This window comes from Folsomia candida, unplaced genomic scaffold, assembly GCF_002217175.1.
Source record: "Folsomia candida strain VU population unplaced genomic scaffold, ASM221717v1 Fcan01_Sc001, whole genome shotgun sequence".
Classification (NCBI taxonomy): Eukaryota; Metazoa; Arthropoda; class Collembola; order Entomobryomorpha; family Isotomidae; genus Folsomia; species Folsomia candida.
Window position 1 is genome coordinate 1,596,077 of NW_019091193.1, and position 17,709 is coordinate 1,613,785.

Consider the following 17,709-nt stretch of genomic DNA (forward strand, 5'->3'; position numbering starts at 1 on the left):
TGACCAGTTGTTAAAGTTATAATTGCACTTACGTCCTTTTACAAGATTTTATTGTGTACTTACGTCTTTTTCAAATTAACACACGACTGCACTTACGTCTTTTTCGGATTAACACACGACTGCACTTACGTCTTTTTCGGATTAACACACGACTGCACTTACGTCGTTTTCGAATTAACACACGACTGCACTTACGTCGTTTTCGAATTAATACGACGATATTGATTTTCGATATGATGATGATAATGCATACTCTGCGAATAAAATTAATGCTCCAAGGAATAAGTGTATACAATTTTTTATGACAATATGCTTAAATAATTTGTGCATATGGCGTTAAGTTAATGTCAAGAACATTTATTATGGGATATATCTAATTTGTAGCACTTCTTCACGTACTTATTAGTTGTTAGTGGTACTTATTACTTTAATCGTGGTTTACTGGTTTACATACTCGTTGCTTGTGGTTCCGAAATGAGAACATGAATGAAACATGATACCAAATACGCTGATTAAGTTCAGCGTATGGTTAAATTTCTCAGAAACTTTTCAATTGTAACTGCTTACTTATCCCGGATTTGGTTGTAACCAAAGAGGAAAAAATGCTTTCGCATGTATTTAATTACTAGCTAATTACCACACCACTAAATATTTACATATGTACTACTTAGGGTACACATAACCACAAGATGAGGAAAAAATCAAATTTTCTATAAAATCTCACGATTTAACGTTTTTTGATTCAGTGTTAAGAATTTTTTTCGTAATAAACAAACAACTTGTAAAATTGAACCTGTTTAATCATGAGATTTTCGTTAGCATTTCTTCTCTTCGCGTTGGTATTGTTGGTCAACTTCAGCGTAAATGGTGAGAAAGTTTGATTTAAGGGGTGATCCATAAATTATGTCACGCAAAAAAGCCCTTTTTTAGGACCCCCCCACTCCTGTTGTCACGCCTTTGTCACGCTCGACGTGACCCCTCCCCCCCTCTTGTCACGTCACGCCAGAAAATCTGAATTTTTCCAATTGCAAGAATGATACATACATGTGTTCTATAAAAGAGGAGCGAGTAGTAAATATGGCGTAATATCAAAACTCACAAGGGAATCTTATGTACTCTGTCACCAGGATTTTGCACAAATTAACTTTATTTGGCCGATAATTATGAAACCATGCCTTTATCATAGAAGATGTAGTACAAATTGCGGTTTAAACCTAATATTTCGGGATAACTGACTATGCGATGACGCCAGCGGTCTCGCTCCGATTTTGATGAAACGTCGATAATTATGTAGCCTTAGGTAAATAATTGAACACGTGTTTCGGGATTTTTCATAATGCTCAGTTTAAACAAAGTTATGATGGAATAAGTGGCCGAAAATTCGCATTTTTCTCCCTCAAAAAAGAAAAAAGAAAAACTTCACGAGAAAAATGCGAATTTTCGGCCACTTATTCCATCATAACTTTGTTTAAACTGAGCATTATGAAAAATCCCGAAACACGTGTTCAATTATTTACCTAAGGCTACATAATTATCGACGTTTCATCAAAATCGGAGCGAGACCGCTGGCGTCATCGCATAGTGAGTGAAACCCGTGTAATTTTACAGATAGGAACAATTGTTAGCTTTATTTATACTCATATTACACCCTTGATGAATTGAAAAGTCATAGCGTGGTAGATTTGTGGATAACAACCTTTTCCAAAATTACTGTTCATTTTTTAGTATTTTTAGTTTTTAAAAGTTTCAAATAAGTTGAAAAAAATCCGCCAAATTTTTAAGTTTTCTACTGCGATACATTTTTTAAATGTTAACATTTTTGAATCGTGCAGTTGTCTTCAATTAGTACCCATTTTTGAAACTATCAAAAATACGGTTCATTCGGACGATTTTTTTTAATTGTGCAAATTTTTGGAGATTTAGTAATGTTTTTTTAATTGTTGAATGAATTTTTTTGCAAAATTATGACGATTTTTTAAATTGTGCAGACTTTATGGCATCATGAATTTTTTAAATTTTCAAATAATTGTATATTGTGCAAATTATTTGAAGATTTGAACAAAATTTAGAAACTTGGTTGAACTTTTGGATGCTTTGGATCGAAGGTTTGATATTCGGTTGGACTTGGACATATATTTCGAAATAATTGCGAAACTGTAGTTTGGTCATAGTCGGAGAATTTAAGTTAGGCCTGCAAAACGTGATGTCACGGATCGGCCGAACCCCCCCTCCCCGTATGTCACACTTTGTCACGGATTCTTGGGACCCCTCCCCCCCATCTTCAGCGTGACATAATTTATGGACCACCCCTAACGTTAACAGCAATTGCATTAAAATGAATTTTTTGTAAAATTTATTTCAGACGCCGCACCAAGAGTTCGCAGGCAAAGCGAGACGTCGTCCATCGACGCGGATGGAAATGTGACCCGCTGCACGCATTATCCGAATGGGGCTTATCGATGTCATACTCGGAGCCCGGTGAAATGGACTAAATGGCACAGCTCCTGGTCAACCAAGTAAACTGAATGGATAAAGCATTTTCAAAATTTTGGAGGACGGATTAAAACATTTTCAAATATTTGTACACAATTCTTAAAGAAATGGTAAATAATTGATTGAATAAAATACATTTTGCGCCCTTTATTGAAATAAAACGTTTGAGAAGTATATGTACGGATTTCCATACTTACACGTAAATATAACCATATACATATATGTACGTTTAAATAAACACCTTAGCCAACAACTAATGGAAATATGTAATATGTACCTATGTCAAAATGTTCACACAAGTATGTACTTCATACCAGTTAATATTTAATAACTACATATTTATATGTATAAATATCCAAATTTGCTTTCAGTCTGAGTTTGGAATGAAAAGATTTCCTACATTTTTCAATAATTGATAATATAGAACATTTTGGGAAGATTATTGGCTGAACAATTATGTATTTGACCGAGAATATAAAAAATACATGAAAAATATATGAAAAATACATAAACGATTATAAATTGTCATAGAATATGTATTTAAATTAACAGAGTAAGTCACAGGTAACGTAATGAAAGAAAGTCAAAAATTTTAATGGGGGGACTCATTAATATCAGTACAAAATTAGATATTTCTAACACCGTCGTTTAATCCTAGAGGGGAAGCATTTCAGAAATTACCCCCGAAATACCCCACTGATGAAACCCCACTCCTCGTCATGCTCAACTTTCATATCGTCCATTTCGTCGTTGACTTCCTGTTTGATTTTAATTCCAGTTTCGCCATCTATTTCGTCATCTTCACGACTCTCGGTGGCAACCATTCGTCCATCGATGTCTCCCTCCGCTGCTGCTGATGAGCCATGCATATTTATCAGATGATAACAAATCTTGTCCACCTCTTCAAATTTCACCCCACAAATGAGGCATTTCCTCTCCCAAGTAGTGTGCACGGTTTGAATATGTTGGCTAAAAGCGTTATACGAGTCGAACATTTCGCGACACGTTTTCACCGGGCATCTGACCCTGTTATCTTGAGAGGGATGGGGAGACCTGGAAAAATTAGGTAATTAGTTTAACCGTTTAATATTCAAGATTTTTTACACTAAATTTAATGGACCACTTTCTCTTACCCTTTAATACTTAATGTCCCTCCACTTCCACTGCCACCAGTGGAATTAGACCGACTTGAACACGGAATATCAGATTTCGCCAAGCATTTACTACTTAACGAATGTATTTGTAAATTAAGTAAATCGTTAACTAATTATTCTAATATGATTGCGTATACCTGTCAAAAGTCTTGTTTAGCTGTGATGATGATGATCCATCTCTCGAAAATGTAGGCCTTGATGATAGGATATTTTGCAGGATATGACTTTTTGTAGGTAGAAAGGGATTTTTAGGCTCGTAAACGTTTGCAGCTAGTTTTTTCTCTGCCCTTTTGGCGTGACCAAGGATGTTTTGGGCCATCTTAATTTCCGATAAAGTCATAAATTTTCCCACCTGTTTGAAAAAAGCAAGCTTCTGAGTCGTCCCAGCAGTTTCGATCCAAGAGAGAACGGTCTCCTAAAATACATTTGTTTAATTAATAATTAGTAATTAATTATATTTAGGAGAAAGAGATGGCCTTATGTGTCGTTTACCTTTGCATTTTCCACGTCGTGTGAAGACATGTTTATTATTATTATTATTTAGATAAGTTAATTTAATAATGGTAACGGCAGCAATGAAGGTTTTATTATTAATTGGGTAACTAATAAATATGTGAAAAATTTGTGGCTCGTTCGGCAGTGAAAATTTGGAAGGTGCTCGTTATGTTCTCTCCTTGCGCCAGAATAATTTTTTAATGAGAGAGGTGAATTGAGACGGGTGAGTTATTCACAACAAATTATAAAAACCATGGAAATAAAAGCATCCATGCTTTGTTCATAATATGGAGTACGAGGACTTCATAAATTATTATGAAATTTTGGAGGGCAATGTGGTCCGAAGGCCGGTTTCAAACCGTTGAAGCTCAAGTGGTTGATTCACAATTCAATTGTATGTGACAATTTTCCAGCCTCTTAACACCTATTAACAGGCTAAACTTAATTGTAGGTGTATGTCATATAAAGGAAGGTGACCGGCAGTGTCCTTTCCGGATTTCAATAATATTGTCTCGATCTGCATCGTTTGCCAGTTGCGGAAAATTTTAGCGTTCGATTGAACAAAATCAGTGGATAAATGGGTCATACAAGATAGATCCCTAAAACGGGCGGCTTAGGTGAAGCGAAGGGAATTGCGATTAAAATACTTGCAATATCAACGAACCATAGCAATATGCAATACCACCACGTGAGCAGTGGTACTTGCATTTATGAGTATCGTGGCCATTTCTTATCCGATTTTGATTATCTCAAAGTTAATTGAAAGCTAAAAATATTTAGAAACTTTTTTTCACAGTACATTTTTGATTTAGGTCCTCAATTTTTTCGTATAAAGCAATGTCAATTTTTGGAGGGTGTTTTTTGAGAATATCTTAGGAATGGGTAGGCTCACAACCGACCAGAGTTGGAATCCAAAAGTAGACCATCATAATTAACTCTCGGCACTTATTTCACAAACATCGGTTAAGAAATGGTAAAGTAATGTGGTTTTGTCACTTTTGAACGTTGTAGTAAATGCATACTTAGGTGTTTTTTTAATCATTAGATCACCATAGCTTCACCTAAGAAAAATCATTCTTGATACTCAAGTACGTACGATTAGAAAAGAAGCTATTATTTATTTTGCTGCAAGGCTAAAGATCCATCGACAGATTAAATAAATTTTTAAGCACATTTTCTGATCTAACAGTTTCTATAAAATAGTTGCCATTTTTCAGAAAATTTTTCCCCAACTTATAAATGTTTTTTCTCTGCCAGAATCAGATTTATGACCTGTTCCACACAGAAACTTCCTATGATCATGGGCGTACTTCGTTCGAAATAGTTTGTCGCACCGACCCGCACTTTCAGCGGGGCGCAGCTTTTCAACCATCGCTTCGACAATTTAATATTGGCGCTCTTTCCCACCGAGTAGCGCCAAGCGGACAACAAGTTCAGTGAAGCGTCGTACGAATCGCCGGCAATTTTGAATTCCGTCAAAAGACAGACCATCCCGTTGATGGCGAATTGAGCATGAATCGTGTAAAGGGCGAAGGACACCCGGCCAAAGTAGCGGAGCAAGGTGTACCAGCTGATGATGAGAATGGTCGTCCAGGCCCAAATCATGGCGGGGGTGACGACATGGGACATACAGTAGTTCATCAGAGTGCTGTACACTTGGTAGCGACGGTAGTAGTGAAGCTTCACTTCGCCGAATGAGGCGATTTTTGTTCTGAAATGAAATTGCATTTTTTTGTAATCAAAGATATTGTAATATTCTGTACAGTTAGAGTCATAATTATCCGACCGGGTTTTGCTCTAGCTTATCCCGAAAGTGCTTAAGATTTTAGTTCTGAACTTACTTTGCCGCCCTCAGCATGAACGTTTTCAGGGAGAGTGTCAGATAAAACATGGTCGCCAAATTCGCCAAGACTCCAACACCCATGACCTGATACCAAAACATGGTTTCGATAAAGCCAGAGATCAGCAAGATGATTTTTTCCTCTGGCGTAGATGGTGCCCAAGTGGTCGAATTGCAGGCGAGGAACTGCCACGAAATGAAGCAGGGTTCGCACGGATTTAACGTTGAAAATATCCCGACCGTCATGGGAGCCGAAAAGAGGGCTAGATAAATCATTAAGGTGTGAACTTGCCACGCCTTTCCGAAAAAACCTTGAGTGTAGACCGTATCCAAACCTGAAATAAGATGGAAGTAAAGACAAATATTAAATTGGTTGTAATGAAACAAATCGAAAATTTCTTACAGTTCAAACACATTTCTATCCACATTAGATAAAATTATAAATCCATAAAATGTATATTAACGTGCTGTAGAACGGGGCGTCGATTTTTCATAACGCCTGTGCACTATCTTTACATGCAAATTTCTTAAACGACGTCAATTTTATAGCGTTTTTCGTTACTTACAGCTACATATATAAATGTACCTTAGACTATGTATGTAAAGTTTTGTTATTAGTTACAAAGCTACATATGTATGCGCTCTAAAAAATAGTTTATTTATTTTCCATTGCTTAAAATAAATTTCCACAAAAACGAATTAATTTTTTTCAAACCCTATTTTGTAGAAATTTGCATTTAAAGACATTTGATAAGTGTGCTGGAGATGCATAGTCTTATAAAACCTTAAGTCGTCACCTTTAAATAAATTCAATTATCGTGCATAGCACCTAAAAATGGTTGACAATTAATTTCACAAACAACAATCAATTCGCTTAATTTCAGAATCCATTTCAAAATTTTCAAATTATATGTTTTTTCAAATCCCTACCCTCCTTTGCCGCCTCTTTTTCCAAATTGTGCGCCTCGTTCATCATTTCCACCGTCTCTTTCGACTTCCTCGTCAACTCAAACCGAAAAAGGATCGTGCACATGATGGGGCCCAACCATCCGTAATCCAGCAGTTTATCCGTCATAACGTATTCCCCCGAAGGCCCCACCTGCAGTCCTGCCATCCTCAATAAAAGCCCGACCAGGTAGTGGACCGTTTTTCCAAAATGAAACAGGTACAATAATTTGGTCACTGTTCGTCTCAATCTGCCCCGCACTCCTATGACCTTCTCTTCTTTCCAGGAAATTTTAAATGGAACGATGCAAAACGCGCAGAGCACTTCGAGCGTTAACAAATTCATTCGATACGCTTTTGTCAGTAACACGTTTCTCAAGCGAAACATGACCTGCCGCTTAAAGAAAGCCATTTTCTCAATGAAACTCGCTTCCTATTAAACCTGATAAAAAATTAGGTGCTTTCCTTTTCCCTCGACTAAATCCGTCCCGGTAACAAGTCGCCCTTTTTCTAGTCCAGAAAATTTCAGATTTTTAATCTAGATTCGTTCCACCCTGGAGTAATTATGTTTATTGCTAATGGATAAAGCTCCCTATTGAAACGGGACACGCAAGCTTTCATCATTTCTTTTTCACTCTTCAACTTGCTCGTGAATATTTAAAGTGGTGGAGGTGGTAGTGGTCGTAGTGATCTGTTATACGAAAAAAACGCGTAATTTCCTGATAATTGCTTCGACTTTGTATGTACTTTGGGCGTTAATTGGAAATAAATGGATTCGTGGGCGCCTTACATAACCCTGCGTGCAGAGAGAATTAAGTGTTTCGTTAAGATTTTTATGATTCTTCAACAAGGGTTGTAAACCAAGTAAGTGGCGAAATTTAAAGTAACGATGCACCAATTTCGACCTTCGGTGTGGTGTGACACATTTTGACCCAATGCGCAGTAAGAGTTCGTAGGTGGGCAGCATGTATAAATAGCTCGGTCAAAGTGTCACGAAAGTCCTCCCTTTTCAATTTTGTTTCATATCTGGAAATCTGAGTGGGAGGGTAAATGAAGCCGGGGCTGCAGTAAATATGTTTGCAAATATGTAGGAAGTACGATCATAAATATGTACATACGTAATAAATGGAAACGTTGTGTATTATCAAAGGTTGAGTAGCGTCTTCATTTTTTCAAGCAAAAAATGATGACATTTATACATACTGTGACAGGAATGCATAGCAGGGACGTTGTTTCGTTCACAAATTTGTGTTTCACTTTCCTTAATGACGTCAACTTGGTGTGAGTGAATGATGTGTATATAGTTATTATTCCGGCCTTAAATTTTTCTTTGACTTACACCTTTGGAAATTTGCCAATAAATTGTATTCATCTTATTGCATAACTTGTTTACTCTTTGGTAATAAATTTTCTCATTCATGTTTCTTTAAGGCTACGTAAATAATTAATGGTGCCATGGTCACCATTAAAGACGAGGTAAAACACAATGGGAAATATTTCGTAGCTTATTTATGCATGCATAGATAAGTACTAAGTATTCTCGTCTTCAAATAATTGGTGACTTGACTGACCTACATCAACTGTGGAGTTTTAAGCCTACGCAATTATTTTTACTTTGCAAATCAAAAGAAAATAGTTTTCAAAGTCACCCTTTTCAGTTTGCAAGTCCACCCTTTTCAATTTTGTTTCATATCTGAAAATCTGGAGGGTTGGTTGGTGTAGAAGAGAGGGAACACAATCTTCTGCAGGATGTATGTTTGTTCAGGGTGGTTTAAATATCACACTACAATGGGAAATTATTCAATGGGAAAAGTCCCTAAATCTCCTACAAGATTTGGGACTGGGATTTTTATTAGTTATTATAAAAACTGGTAGAACACTGATGCCAAAATTCTTAAAATATTCAAATTCAGAGATAAAATTTCGGTAACTAATGGAAATTCACGAATTTTGCCGATTAGAAAAAATTTCCCATTGTAGCGTGACATTTAAACCACCCTGTACATATGAAATAGAAATGTTTTAATCCGCAGTATTAAAGTTTAAGTAGCGTCTTCATTCTGAAGGCAAAAAATGTGATGCGAGGACATTTATTTATAGGGTACTTATGTATGTAAAATATAGACGACCATCTCCTCCTCCCAGAAAATTTTGAAAGTAGCGATGATGCAAAATGCGCAGAGCACTTCAATCGTTCGTTAATAAATTCATTCTATACACTGTTAGAAATCTGGTATACTTGTGCATTTATTGATTTCTCAGAATCAACGTTGCTACCGCTTGGTATAAAAGTTATACCGGTCTGTAAAAATTTACTACCGATATTGTAAAACTTTAATATCTGGCTATTACTATACGGTAGAAACTTCTATACCATTCTGGTAGGGTCATATATGAATATCGCTTAGTATTATTTTAGTACTGATTTCTAAGAGTGTACACTTCTGTCAGTAACGCGTCTTTCATGCGAAGCATATCGTGAAGCATAAAGTAGTCCACTTTCTCCCTTTTTCTTTGCTAAAATTGGAGAGAAAGTCAGGCCTCTACTTTCACAAATGATATTCGACGTTAACTTTCACTTTCCGTATGTACAAGGAAGACTTTCTTGCTACAGATAAATATTCCACCATGGAGTAACTATGTTTATTTTTAATTGATATCCAGACACGCGAAGTTTTGACGAATTTCTCACCCAGCTATTCATTATTGGTACATACGTAGGTAACACATATTGTAGAACAGGTTGCAGTGCTTAGGCAATGAATTAATTAGCTGAATTTTTTGCTTATGTAACTCTGCGTTTGAAGCAGATCAAAAGTTTAGATATACATTTAATGATTCTTTGGAAAGGTTACTTGTGGTGAAAGTGAATGTCCAGCTGACATAAATATTTAACGAACAAAATTCTGAGGCCAATTCGAAACTTTTTCCTGCCATGTACATAAATAAGGGGCCGACCCTAAATTACGTAACACAAGAGGGGGAAGGGGGAGTCTAGGCTACAATGATTTGTGATACAATGATATCCAAATATATCTTACCCATGCTAAAGGGGAGTCTGGAAAATCGCGATTTTTGCGTTAGGTAATTTATGGACGGCCCCTATGCCATGGTCAAGGTCTTTTCTTGTAAAAATAATTCTCAAAACATAAATGCTTTTTGAGCTGCAAAGCTAATTTTCGTAAGGATGACATGCATGGTTTTAGTCTTGCGATGTACATAACATATGTATACATGGTTATGGTAACTTACATATCTAGATTATTTCCCAATGATATTCATTTCATGGACGAAGTCAGTTTTTAATTTCGGACTGTGAAATGCAAATGCTCATCCGTAAAAGGTTCAACATAATTGCTGGGTTGGCAAAAGAATCAATCTGTGTGACAATCTGTGTAAAATTACTGCACTTCCGGAACTATATATATTGGCTATGCAGCTCATGCAATTTATCAATGTTTAATTAAGAAAATGTTTAATTGGCACGCATATAGCGGCCACTTGTCAATCATCAGAAAAAAACATGATCCGGAGGGCTCAGGTATAATTTAAAAAATTGTGGATGTGTGCCATTTTCATGGATACACATGCATAGATAATTACTAGGTTGACTCACATACATGTACATATGTAAGTGTAAGGAAGTAAATTACCAGATACCTATACATACAACATATATAGTCAAATTGGTCCATCTTGATACAATACACACAGGAGTATGAAATTGTGTGACCATATGTACATATGTATCTACATAATATCCGAAAGTCTTGCTTGGCCTAATCTTTGGTCTGTTAATAAAACGTTGGGTATTTTTTAAAAATAACAACCTTGTATTTTTCATTGCCCTGTCGGCATGATTTTCGAAAATGTAATTACAAATATGCCACGCCTTGCCGAAAAATCCTTCGTGTCGACCGTATACAAACCTGAAAAAATGGGGGTAAGAATTGAACCTTTTTGTAACAAAATCAGTCAAGACAAGATTTTTGAAATGCTCAAACAAATTTCGGACTGCATTAAAATTATCAATCTGCATACTTTATTAATGCGCTACAGGATGTCAGGTTAATCAGATGAAAAATCGAAGCCATATTATCATCCTAGCATCTTACCCCCATAGCACCTGAATTTGAACAGCTTTAGAAAATTATTTAAAATTCATTTAATCTTAAAATGGTTGGAGTGACAATCAATTCACTTATGTAACATAAAAAATTATTAGTTGCTGCTTCAAAATTTTCAAATTGTAAATTTTTGTTGAAATTTGTACCTTCTTTTTCTGCCTCTCGTTCCAACGTGTGCGCATCGTTCATCATGGCCACCGTCTCTTTCGACTTCCTCGTCAACTCAAACCGAAAAAGAATCGTGCACATGATTGGTCCCAACCATCCGTAATCCAGCAGCTTATCCGTCATGACATACTCTCCCGAAGGCCCCACCTGCAGCCCCGCCATCCTCAGTCCAAGCCCAACCAGATAGTGGACCGTTTTTACGAAATGAAACAGATACAGTAATTTGGTCACATTTCGTCTCAACGTTCCCCGCACTTCGACGACCTTTTCTTCCTCCCAGGAAATTTTGAAGGGCACGATGCAAAACGCACAGAGCACTTCAAGCGTTAACAAATTCATTCGATACGCCTTTGTCAGTAGCACATTTTTCAAGCGAAATAGAATGTGGCGCTTGAAGAAACCCATTTTTTCTCGTTTTTGTTATCGAAAGTCAGACTCTCACTTTCACAAATAATATTCAACTTACGGGAGAAATGTTCTTTTTTGTAAGCAAATATCCACTTTGGAGAATAATTACATGTGTTATATAAATAGCATAATTACGTAAACAACTGTGCACGTATTTCAGCGTAAATACATTAAATACTTCCTACTCATATGTACATAAGTAATAACCGGTATATAACGCACGCAAATTGTCATAATTGAATATTTCCGTGCTTAAACAATTCATACTTTCAAGCATACTGAATATTGAAATTGCATGCCACATAAGTAAGATTTTTTTGAAGGCAGAAATTACTAGAATGGGTCAGTTGCAAATTTTAAATAATTCACAAGAAAAGAATTGAGACGTAGCGTGTGGATCTGATAATAAAACATGCTGGGGCACGGCTAGGCATAATTATGTAATTTGTGGATATATGTATGCTATTTGGATGGTTTAGTATAATTGCTGGGTTGACGCAAAAAAAGTCTAACGAAAGTGAATTAGCAGATACTTAAGTATACATTCAAACTGTTTACAAACATGCAAATTGTATAATAATTATCTATGAATCCATGGACCGGTACGAATGCGGAAATGACCTGGAGCAACATGCCATTTAATTTATTTTTAGATATTAAATTATACAACGATAATGTATCTATACCTTCTAGGTATAGAACAATGAACGTTTGTAGAATACAGTAGGTATGAATTCTTTGCAAACCACCACAATGGTGAATCAAATTATGCAATGAGACCATGAATGGTTAATGGATTAATCCAAGCTTTCGATACTCCTGGGGTTTGTTCGAACTATTCGCCTTTGTACGTGAATAAGACTTTGGAAAGTATTAAAGGATTTAAGAAAGGGAATAAATAACGCAAACTGTTCAAGACAATGAATGTTTAAAATGATGGTTAAAAAATAATTTATAAAACGCAAACTTAATTCTTACCTATGTATGTGTGTAGGAAACGCAATCTTCACATTCACAAATACGCCAATTAAATGTACAGGAGCTCCGCAAAAAATTATGTAAACATATTGCGGACAGCTTTATTGGTACTAACCAATTCAAAGACCATGATACTAATTAAATATTTTAAGAAATATCCATCCACGTAATAAAATCGCTGGAAATATCAAATTTTTTATGCAGCACGGGAAACGAAAAGATGCAAAATGTTGTACTTGCAATAAAGTTATGCAGGGCTTGTTATTATGGTTTTTACTTTGATAACGGTGATAATGATAAATACTATAATAACAACAATAATAATGGTTTTTGCTTTTATAGTTCATCTACTGTATTTCGAACATCAACTCTAGAAGTATACTAAAAATATTTAGCCACATTAACTGGAAAGAAGATTAGATTAACCGGAATTTGCTTTTGGACACATGTCATATGCGTTTAGTCTCTTCTCGGGTTTTTTCCCAGAGGCACCTAAGGGGTTACAAATTACAAGATGACAATAAAATTCATACAAAACAAAAGCGATTGATATTTATTCTCACGGCGTCATCTTTAGTTTTCTGGTCGTAGTGACCCGCTCCTCCTTCATCGCTATGCTCTCCGTCTGAAAACGGTGATGGGGTTACCAAGCCTCGAATCCTATAAGGGCCAAGACAAGAGGTTTAGAAATTGATCCAGTATTTAATTACGCAGAACTTACGCATAATCATCGGGGTTATAGCTGGATGTGGTGCTGGTATCGGACTCATCGTCGCTGTCTGAATCAGCACTAATATATACATAATAACACTTCGTATTAGTTAATTATAATTTGATGTGAACTTAGGAAGATTTAATTGCTAGATTACCTCCTGTCCTTACACAAAGCGTTGTAGAACATGGTTGCAATGTGTCCCTGGGAAAAGTTGAAGGTCCTAGTTGTGTTCACCGTTTTCTCATCAGAATCCAAAATTTGCAGGCATACTGAGCGATTGAAGGGAGTTATATGACTATTTAACGGTAATCCTATCATCTCTTTAGTTTTAGCCCCTTTTTTAGCTGAACAAATTCTCAGATGTCCTAATTCGACTTTCACAAGACTCTCTTTATTACCGATGACGCAGTGAAACCCGTCCGACAGTGCTCTAACCCTTCGAAAACGGCGAGACAACAAATTATGTTCTGTGAGTCGAATTAATCGTAACGCTCTTATCCTTGTCTTCCGGAATATTTTTGGAGGAAATATGTAAAGGTCCTGAATATTTTGTTGACACGACATATTTAGTAATGAAATGCGCGCGCTTCGTACGCAGAATATCTCAATTTCAACGGAGTTTTTTGTCTCCAGCGCCCACGCCCAGGGTCTCCAGCGCCCAAACGCCCAACGTTGGTCCGCAGCGCCCAAGGTATCCAGCGCTCAAACACCCAATCTCTCCAGCGCCCACGGTCTTGGCGCCCAAGGTGTCCAGTTCAGTTTGCAGTTAAGTACCTGCAAACTGATTCTATTGATTTATCCAGATATAGAAGAAGATTCGAAGAAGATTCCAGATATACAAAAGAATATTACCTGCATAGCGAAAGGGATGGATGGTCGGATATCTATATTTATGTTAAAATATTGACTCATATCGCCAAATTAGATTGCCTACCGAATTGACAAATCGGTTATTGATGTGGGTGAAGTTCACGTGGGACGTGGGAAGATTCAAGGGATATTCTTTGTGAAGTAAATATTTTTCACTTGTTGAATTGTTTGTGTAAAAGAACGACAAACCTATGTATTTGCATATTCATTAACTTAAATTTGCACATTTGTTAAAGTAGAAATAACAATAGCGTTCAAGTATTATGTTTTCATTTATTCGTAGTTTTTCCTCGTGGTCAAACAGATTTTGACAATTGTTAAGTTTATGATCACAAATGTATTATATTGAATAGCACTTGTTGATATTTCTTCTTCTGTTGCTGCAGAAGCTGGTTCACATCGGATCAACCGAATCGATCAATAGATGTGAATGAACAACACTTGTACATATTTATTTATGCATGTAAATACTTATTTTTAAAGTACTTATTTCTTTATTTGATCAGATTTCCATACTTGTCAGTAATAATGCGTCGTAGAAAGAAGACCTTGGTATAAATAAAGCCAGTCACATTTCGAATGGCGAATGGACATAGTTTTCATTAATATTTTTCAAAGAATTCAACTTAAAATGTACTTCTTCATAATGAATTTTATTTTATACATTTGCTTGTGTTTTGTGGAGGGAAGGGTGTTTTCATTTTCCCAATTTTTTAACTCTGTCCACAACTGTTATGCAACCTTTCACCTAAACCATGAAAATCCTGTGGATTTCGAAAGCAACTTATTTTTCAGTAAATTGCACTTCTCACTTCCCATACTGATTGAACCGTTAAACTTTTCCAAGCCACCAAAACTTCCCAAGTACCAAAGATATGGCGGAACACGGTATCAGTCAGGATGTTGCATTATAGAATATATACCCGATCCTACTAATATTTTTGGACAAACAAAAGCAGAAACCATATTACAGCTGGGCGAATTTGGAACATCGAGACGAAGTGTTTCACCACTGATGAAATTTCTGATACTTGTCATTCCATCGATTAAACTTCCTTGGTTTGCAACCATTCTGACGACATACGTTATTGACGCTAGTATCCAAGTATTCCTCGTGATGGATGACTTACAAGAGGAGGAAATCGGTGAGACCACGAATCAACTAATGTATTTCAGTACCAAGTCCCCTTTAAGGAATCAGATTATCCTGGACATTCCAACCAATCGGAGTACCTACCTTTCTGAAATTTTGTACGAACTTATCGACCAAGAAAAGCGGTCATATTGCAACTTTGTCCATTCGGCCGACTTAGACGCCTTCACGAAACATTCAATGACACTTCTAGGGACCAAGTCTCAGACACCTGTTGCATCCGGCCCTCTTGTAGATGTCTACTTGAGGAACGTCTCCAATAAAAAAATTTTCGATTTGACTCATTTCTCGCGAGCGACAACCACCTTGAAAACGTTTAGCTCGATGCAACTCTTAGATTTCATCCTGTTAGAAGACATCGTTAAACGGGGTGACTTCAACTCTTCGCCTCTTTGGAAGGACCGATTCACCTTTTCTACCCCTCGACTTTCCGCCTTGAATAAGTATGTCGAATCTGGAAACATCTTCGTGGTGTGGTTCGATTCACTTGAGTATAACTTCTTGACCTGCGACTCCGTCCAGACGAAGATCAAGTATGACTTTTACCACTCACCGTTTGACACGTGGAGCTGGATTCTCATGATTGCGAGTCTCTTAGCAATTTGTGCGGGAATATCTTCGCCATTCAATGCTTGTCGAGTGCTCCAAAATTTGCTAGATCTTATCGGGGTAACTGTAGAAAAACCTATTTTAACCCCTGGAACCCTCTCAACACGGCAAATATTCCTAATCTGTGTCTGGATTTGGGCCGGGATGATTTTAAACACGGGATGGAAAGCGAACTTTACGACGGAAATGATAACCCCGATAAGGCCGACGTCTCCATTGACGACATTTTGGGATCTGGTCAACTTCACGTTTTACAGTCCAATACCGCAAGCTCAATACTTTTTGATTGAAAATCCTGCAAAAGGGTATCCGTTTCCGCAGGCGTTGGAAATATTTCGAAATCTGATCAATTCTAAAGTTCCCAAAATTTTGGAGTTAGCCAAGAATGCGCTTACTTTGTCTAACGAGGAGGGATATGTCAACTTGGTTCCGCTTGCGTACAAATTTCCCGCCTACTTTCTGGGGAATATGACCGCCCCTTCGTGTAAAGGGAAGGCATACATGGATAAGGCAGAGCGGATTGATGAAATTCTCCCGTATGCAAATAGACTAGGTGCGCGGGAAGTCGGGTTAAGTTTTACGAAAGGGAAGAAACCATTGTCATTTTGTATGAATGGTTGGATATGGTTGCTTGGGGGTGATTCGAGGCGGGCGGAGGGTTTAGTAGAGCGGCAAAGTCGTATTTTGTCTTCGGGGATTTATAATTATTGGTTAGGATTATATACGAGATTTAAACCTGTCAAGCTATTTCAGCATTTTGACGAAACAGAGAATGGAAATCATATAAATGCTTTGAGCAATGAAGGTGAAGCAACGGCGTTAGGATTGGATTCAAACATTTTATCGGTCAAAATTATTTTTAGTGAGATGTGTGCCTTTTGTGTGGGCGTTTTTCTTATAGAATTATTTCATTTTAAATTGGGAAAGAAGCTAATTAAGTATAAGTTTCCGTATATGTATACTAAGTAATTTTAAGAAATTAAGTTTGTGAGTATAGTAAAATCACAAAAAATGTATATACGTACGTATGTATTGCGTAAGAAACATATAAAGTTGATTAAGTAATTAAATTTTATAACTGCATGAATAGCTAAATCTTTGAACTTTATTTATGTTTTCAGTACATGGAACTCGTATGTTGGAGGAAATAATTTAATAACATAAAGTTTAAAATGTGTAAAATGTGTGTATTTTAATAAAACGCATACATAAAATGCATTCGATTATGTTTTCCACACTTGATTGCAACAAAGTATTTTAAAGTACATAAATCGTTATTTTATGTACGCAAATGTTTTACTTCGTCTCATTGAGACTTTAATCAATCACACACACTGAACTCCATTTTTTCATAAATAAACCTACCATAATACCCATTCTTTGTATTAACTTGCACTCAGGTAAAACTCAAAGATATGTGTGAGACATCATCTCACATTTCAACAGCAATCCGTCTAGGACATATACATATGTATGTACATATTTCAGAAATATATTTATAATTTGGAAACAAATCATCAACCTCGGTGGTACACTCTTAGCAAAATGGTAATGAATCATTACCGGCCGGAGTGCACAAATAACTTCGCCGGCACGGTAGTAACGGGTATAACCATATAGTAATGAGGTACACCGATGCGGTATTAAAAATTTACCACTTATTTAGTCAAAAACTCGTGCATCAAAGAGATTTGACGTAAGTACATACACATGTACATATGTACATATGTATGTAGGTATTTTAAATTGAACAT

General features: G+C 36.5%; 2 protein-coding genes and 1 long non-coding RNA gene across 3 annotated transcripts; 1 reads left to right on the forward strand and 2 right to left on the reverse strand.

Annotated features, from left to right (window-relative positions):
* Positions 1-323: 323 nt before the first annotated feature.
* On the forward strand, positions 324-2,627 carry LOC110863400. Its single transcript, XR_002549262.2, has 2 exons — positions 324-867; positions 2,363-2,627. It is a non-coding gene; the product is annotated as an uncharacterized LOC110863400 (long non-coding RNA).
* Positions 2,628-2,764: 137 nt separating this feature from the next.
* LOC118439016 lies at positions 2,765-4,385 on the reverse strand. Its single transcript, XM_035860025.1, has 4 exons — positions 4,140-4,385; positions 3,785-4,062; positions 3,627-3,716; positions 2,765-3,546 (listed from the first exon to the last, which is right to left on the reverse strand). The coding sequence occupies exons 1-4, from the start codon at positions 4,167-4,169 to the stop codon at positions 3,171-3,173; spliced, it is 774 nt and encodes a 257-aa protein (XP_035715918.1). The 5' UTR covers positions 4,170-4,385; the 3' UTR covers positions 2,765-3,170.
* Positions 4,386-12,887: 8,502 nt separating this feature from the next.
* LOC118433413 lies at positions 12,888-14,006 on the reverse strand. Its single transcript, XM_035845337.1, has 4 exons — positions 13,478-14,006; positions 13,330-13,398; positions 13,172-13,268; positions 12,888-13,100 (listed from the first exon to the last, which is right to left on the reverse strand). The coding sequence occupies exons 1-4, from the start codon at positions 13,885-13,887 to the stop codon at positions 13,068-13,070; spliced, it is 609 nt and encodes a 202-aa protein (XP_035701230.1). The 5' UTR covers positions 13,888-14,006; the 3' UTR covers positions 12,888-13,067.
* Positions 14,007-17,709: the final 3,703 nt, after the last annotated feature.